Source organism: Felis catus, chromosome C1 (genome assembly GCF_018350175.1).
Source record: "Felis catus isolate Fca126 chromosome C1, F.catus_Fca126_mat1.0, whole genome shotgun sequence".
NCBI classification, from domain to species: domain Eukaryota; kingdom Metazoa; phylum Chordata; class Mammalia; order Carnivora; family Felidae; genus Felis; species Felis catus.
Window position 1 is genome coordinate 159,425,932 of NC_058375.1, and position 6,000 is coordinate 159,431,931.

At 39.1% G+C, this 6,000-nt stretch overlaps 1 protein-coding gene across 5 annotated transcripts in view; it reads left to right on the top strand.

Annotated features, from left to right (window-relative positions):
- Positions 1-4,857, top strand: part of ERICH2 (glutamate rich 2) — a 37,442-nt gene extending 32,585 nt beyond the window's left edge. For 4 of the 5 annotated variants that reach the window (XM_023259448.2, XM_019838242.3, XM_045033936.1 and 1 more), the window contains 2 exons: positions 3,943-4,014; positions 4,660-4,857. In XM_023259448.2, coding sequence (XP_023115216.2) covers positions 3,943-4,014; positions 4,660-4,781 — 194 coding nt within the window. In that variant the 3' untranslated portion in view covers positions 4,782-4,857. The remainder of the gene's footprint in view (positions 1-3,942; positions 4,015-4,659) is intronic. The other variant, XR_006583270.1, reaches the window with a different exon arrangement.
- The last annotated feature ends 1,143 nt before the right edge of the window (positions 4,858-6,000 follow it).

Consider the following 6,000-nt stretch of genomic DNA (forward strand, 5'->3'; position numbering starts at 1 on the left):
TCTCTCTCTCTCTCTCTCTGTCTCTCTCTCTCTCTCTCTATTTACTTATTTATTTATATATATCTCTCTCTGTATGTATCTCTGTATTTATATATATTTATGTATCTCTATATTTTTATATATATTTATGTATGTAAACATAGATTATTTACATATTTATGTATTTATGTGTCTGTATTGAGCACCTACTAATAATGAGAACATTCTTGAATACCTCGTTTAATTCTTAAAAATTTTTTTTTTCAACGTTTATTTATTTTTGGGACAGAGAGAGACAGAGCATGAACGGGGGAGGGGCAGAGAGAGAGGGAGACACGGAATCGGAAACAGGCTCCAGGCTCTGAGCCATCAGCCCAGAGCCCGACACGGGGCTCGAACTCACGGACCGCGAGATCGTGACCTGGCTGAAGTCGGACGCTTAACCGACTGCGCCACCAAGGCGCCCCATTAATTCTTAAAACAATTCTATGGGGCAGATATTATGAACCCCATTTTACAGTTGAGGAAACTGAGTCTTAGCAAGGAAAACTAATTCACCTAGGATTAGATCCTAGGTCTGGCTTGAAAGCTTCTGATATCCTACTATATTTCCATTTCCTCATTTGATTAGTAAACTTATATCTCTAGTCAAGGAGGCAGAGACTTGGAAAAGAGGTACTTTTGTGGGTCTATCAGGCTTGAAATGGCTCCTATGGTCAACTAATATATTTATTTTCTTTGTATCTGAGGCAATTAATTTACATAAAGTAATGCATCTTTGTCCCTTCTGAAATGTTTTAAAAATTCATTTTCTGAATAAAGCCACTGGTTGCCGGTATGTTTCCTTGCTGTCCAATCACAGTGTAATCATTTATATCTCTGTTTGGCTTCAGGGCTTCCCACCTGGCATCCATTGGTTTCTTTTCTCTTCATCCTGCCTTTAAAAAAAGAAATTGTATTGGGTTCCCCCAAGAAATTTTATTTGTCGATAAAGGCTTGAATTTTATCTATCTTTCACACACAGTTTTTATATGTGCCTAATATTTCCTCAGCCATTTTCCTGCTATGTCATGCAGAAGTGATATATTGGCTGTATGCCATTTCCTGCCAGGCATTGGAAGCATCCTGGGAAAGTGGTTTTTAAATGGGACTGAAGGTCAAGAGTCCCAAGTACTTTTCTTAGTTCATCTCATGATTGACTGTGAGATGTTGTGCCGGTCAATCTTTCTATTTACTGGTCTCTTCACCTGTAAGAAGGGAATGTGCAGCTCACTTTTCTCAGGGCACAACAGTGCTCCTCACAGCAGCCCAAGATTTTACACACAAAAAACATTTAGGCCTGGAAGACCTACTCATCAATTATAATAATCCTAAGTGTTTAACAATAATGGCCTGAGAACCAAAATGGTTCTCATCATTTTGGTCTAACACAACTACAGATGTATCTTCAGAAAAGATAGTTACTCTGCAGTTTTCTTTTCCTTTCTTTTTCTTTTTGAGTAAAGTAAATCACTCTTTCCTTTTTAACCTAGAGTATAATTTAAAAAAAAAAAATTTTTTTAACGTTCATTTACTATTGAGAGACAGAGAGAGACAGTGCTAGAACATGGAAGGGGCAGAGAGAAGGGGAGAGACAGAATCCGAAGCAGGCTCCAGGCTCTGAGCTGTCAGCACAGAGTGCGACGTGAGGCTCAAACTCACAAACTGTGAGATCATGACCTGAGCCGAAGTCAGATATTTAGCCGACTGAGCCACCCAGACGCCCCTAACCTAGAGTATAATTTTATCTAGGCATCAAAGGACTGCTTCCTACTATTCATTTATTCCATTTTTTAATGTTTTGAGGGCTCCGGCTCTGTGTCAGTCTCCTAGGGATGCTACAGTGAACAAGACCAATGTCTTATCTACCTTAGAATAGCCTCCAGTCTGAGGGACTTAGAGCCCAATGCACAGCAGAATCCCCCAGCTCCCTGCCCCAGCTCTTTAGCCGGAAGGAGACATCCACTGAACATTTAGGAAGGAGCCAAGCCTTTCTCTAGGTCCAAAACCATTCCAGGAAAATGAATGATAATCAGCAGTTACTTGGTTCTTAGTGCACTAAGGACTGGACTGAGTGTTTTATCTGCATTATCTCACTGATTCATCAAAATGGCCTAATGTGGCCAATAGTATTATTACAGATAATAGAACTGAAGTACAGAGATAGTAAATATTTCCCCCATGGAGACCCAACTAGATAGTGGCGGAACCAGGATTCACATCTGACAGTCTTTCTTCAGGGCCCATATTGGAATCTGTTTATGGACTCAGGTTGGGAACAACTCCCAAGACACTAACTGAATGTGCTAGAGGCTTTTCTTACCTTTTTACCAACTCTACTAGCCTGTCAAAGACTTTTTGATTCATCATCTAGAATGCATATTTGTGGGCTAAGTTTTAAAGCAGATACCTTTCCCTCACTCTGAAAATTGACAATTGTAGAAGTCAACAGTTTTTTTTAAACCATGAGAGTAGCTGATCTCATACTCCAATCCCATGAAATGATCCTATTTCCAATATGAAATTTTCTAAACTGTATTCAAGATTTCTTAATAAGTGTTCAACCAACAAGGATTCCATGGGAATAGTAAGTTGGGAAAACCACATTCTCATAATGGTCTGAGCATATTAGTGGTTCTGTAAAATCCTGCAATTTCTTCTACTGTAAATTTTACCTGATTAACCTCATTTGACCTAGTTTCCAAAATATGTATTAATATCTTAAGAAACTAGCTAGTATCCCAAGGGGCAAATTGGAGAAACTCTGCTCTTGAAAAGGCTCAGAGAAGATTTAGACTGCTAATGATAAGTATATTTTAGTCCAATTTAAAATGAATCAAGATACTTTTATTAGAAATCTTAAAAGGTGTCTAAATACCTATAGGATCCTTAAAAGCAGGCACACAGTCATGCTAACCCAGACTGATGGTAAATTATATTGGTAGATTAGGAAATAGAGACACTGGCTTGGTGTGTCAGGATGAAAGCCATATGGGATGAGGTTCTCTGAGCACTGGGGCCTAGTTGAACCAGCCACAATTATTTGTCTTACTCTAAGCCAGAATAGCAGCACACTTGATGTTTTAGCGCCCCCTGGGGGCCATCAAGATAGTGCACAGGAGTCACAACATTAAATGGCTAATGCAGAATTATGAATACCCCTCAAGGCAGGTAGGAAGAAGGTAGAGAGAGATCTGGGGTTAAAAAAATAGCCTAAAGAACTCCGAAACAAAAGTTGAAAATGTTTCTAACCTCTAAAACATTGATAACATACCACCAAGCCCCCCAAAATCTACTGATATTGTCCAAAGATGACACATGCTGTTAAGTAGGCAATGACTAGGGTGTAAACCAGGGTAAAAGTTTTCAGGATGAAGAGAAAAAAGAAACATAAGTTCTCCCTCTTTGAAAGATGAGTTTCTCAAAATGGCATCTCCACCATGGAAGAGCTTGCATTAAAAAAAATCATAATAAAATTCCGTTCTGTGTTCAGATAAGGTCTCTAAGAAAGGCTGTCTTGTAGACATTGAGTGGGAGAGATGAAAAGCAGGATTAACAGACCTCCAGGCATAGTCTTCTCATTATCAAAGCCTCCACATTTTGCAGATATGTACCTTGTCTGTGGGATGATTATATTCAAGAAACACTCTGGCTACAAGGCCTATGAGGAAAGCCTCATAGTGGTGGAGATTGCATTTTTTAGACAAGAGGTAGAAAATATATTGAACATTATTTCTCTTACAATGCACCTATTATAAGTAGAACATTTTCTCTATTTACACTTTGGTATTCCTATGGTATAATTGGTATTTATTGCTTTGTGCATTTTTACTTACTCTGATTGACAGTTCCAATCTCATTCTGAGGAGTGCTTGCTGAAACACTTTGAAGATTAATAACACACATTCTGTTGTCCATTTTCAGTTCTAATCTATGAACCAGAAAATCCTGAGGCCAAGGAGTTTTTCTCACTTATTGAAGAAATGTTGCTGATCGGTAAATTTAAAAATTGAAATTCCTTCTTTCTCATAGAACTATGAGCAGTCACTATTTAAAAACCTATTATCCCAGGAGATTAGTGAAGTACACCCTCAGAAAGTGGTTAAGAAAAGGCTAACTGGTTGTCTTGGATGGTTTAATGAAACCAACTTGTCCTTTGTAGATGGTCAGGGTGACTCCCTTTTCTCTGTGGGGTAGAACTGCCCAAGTAAATCAGGCTCCCTGGGTACCAGGCATCAGGGACTGACACAGTCTTCACCAGGAACAGAACATGCTAATTGCCACACATGTTAAAAGAGCTATCCCACAATTCCAAGGAAAACTAGTACCCTCTAAATTATCCTACATCTCACTTACTCTTATTATATTTAATTAAGAATTACACTGACAATAGTAAAAAAAAAAAACTTTATAGACCTATGTTTTAAATTTACTCTAAGTCCATAAACATCTTTATACCAGTAAGAATGTAGTCTTTGTACTACTATTTTGACCCTACATACAGTTAACAAAGTTCAGCTCAGTCTTCATGTTCCAAAGATAGGTATTTCTTAGTGGAGGGAGAAGCAAGAAGAATTATGATTTTTCAAAGAGTAGAAATATCAAGAACATTTTAAGCAATTTTCTTCCTTTCTATGGCAGAGAAATCTCAAAATCTTGAGGAAGATGATGAAGATAGTGAAGAAGACAGTAGCAGTGAGAGTGAAGGAGAGAGCAGTGAGGAGCTAAGTGAAGAAAGCTCTGATGAATGCGAAGACGGGTGATGAAGGTTGCTGCTATGGTTTAATCTTCATGTATTTTCATTACTGTATACATGGAAATATAAGGGAGAAAGCTGCATTTTAGTCTTGTTCTTTATTTGGCACAGAGTTCTTTTAATTTATCCGTATCGGTTTGAGCTCCTTCTTGATATTTAGTTCTTACCTCTATGTGAGTTACTCAGAGAGGAAATTAGTAATTGAAAATATTTACATAGCTGTGATTGTGTACCAGGTGCTGTTGTGCACACATTAGTTCATTTAATCCAACAAACCCATGAGGCTTGGGTTAAAACAACACAAATTTATCATCTTATGGTTCTGGAGGTCAGAAATCCAAAATGAGTCTCACTCAGCCAAAATCAGGATGTCAGCAAGGCTGCACTCTTTCTGGAAGCTCTAGGAGAAAATCTCATTCCTTTCTTTTGCCAGCTTCTAGAGCCTCCACACATTCCTTGGCTCCTGGCCTCTTCCTGCATCTTCAAAACGAGCAACATCTGGCTGAGATCTTCTCACACTGTCATCTCTCTAATTCTCTCTCCCCTCTGTTGTGATTTTTGTTAAAGTAACATTTGTTAAGTAGAGCCCTGGTGTGTCAGATGGTTCGTGATGCTTCCACAAAGACCACAGGGAAAGTAAAATGAGAAGTTTATTATTCACAGGTCCTGGAGGAGGTACATGGCATGCATCAGAGGGGCCACATAAGGAGGTCAAGGTGCAGACAGAGTGGACAGCGGGACCAGGGGCATGCCTTTATTAGGGCCATGAGTGGACTGCTTTGGGGGTTCTCAGGCTAAGGCTGGATTTGCCAATTCAAACCAAAAAGATCAGGTTTTAGTAAGCTCCGTGGGGGTCTTATCTAAGGGATGCACAGGGGAAAGAGTTGGGAGGCAGGAGAGACTCTTTATTACCAGGGGCACTGGGGAAATTGTATCAGGAACATACACTTACTTGTGATTCTACAGGCTCTTATCTAGTACATGGGCTGTTATCTAGGGCATGTACTTGAGGGAGAGGCTAGTGTGCTTAGCCACACAAAATGGATGCCAAGGCAGCAATGACATGGAATAGTTGAGCCAAACTCTCAATACCTTGCCTCTTCCTTCCACTTTTAATGACACTTACAATTACATTGGACCCATCTGGGTGATCCAGGATAATCTATAATCTTCCCTATTTTAGAGTCAGTTGATAATTTTAATACAATCTATAACCTTAATTGCCC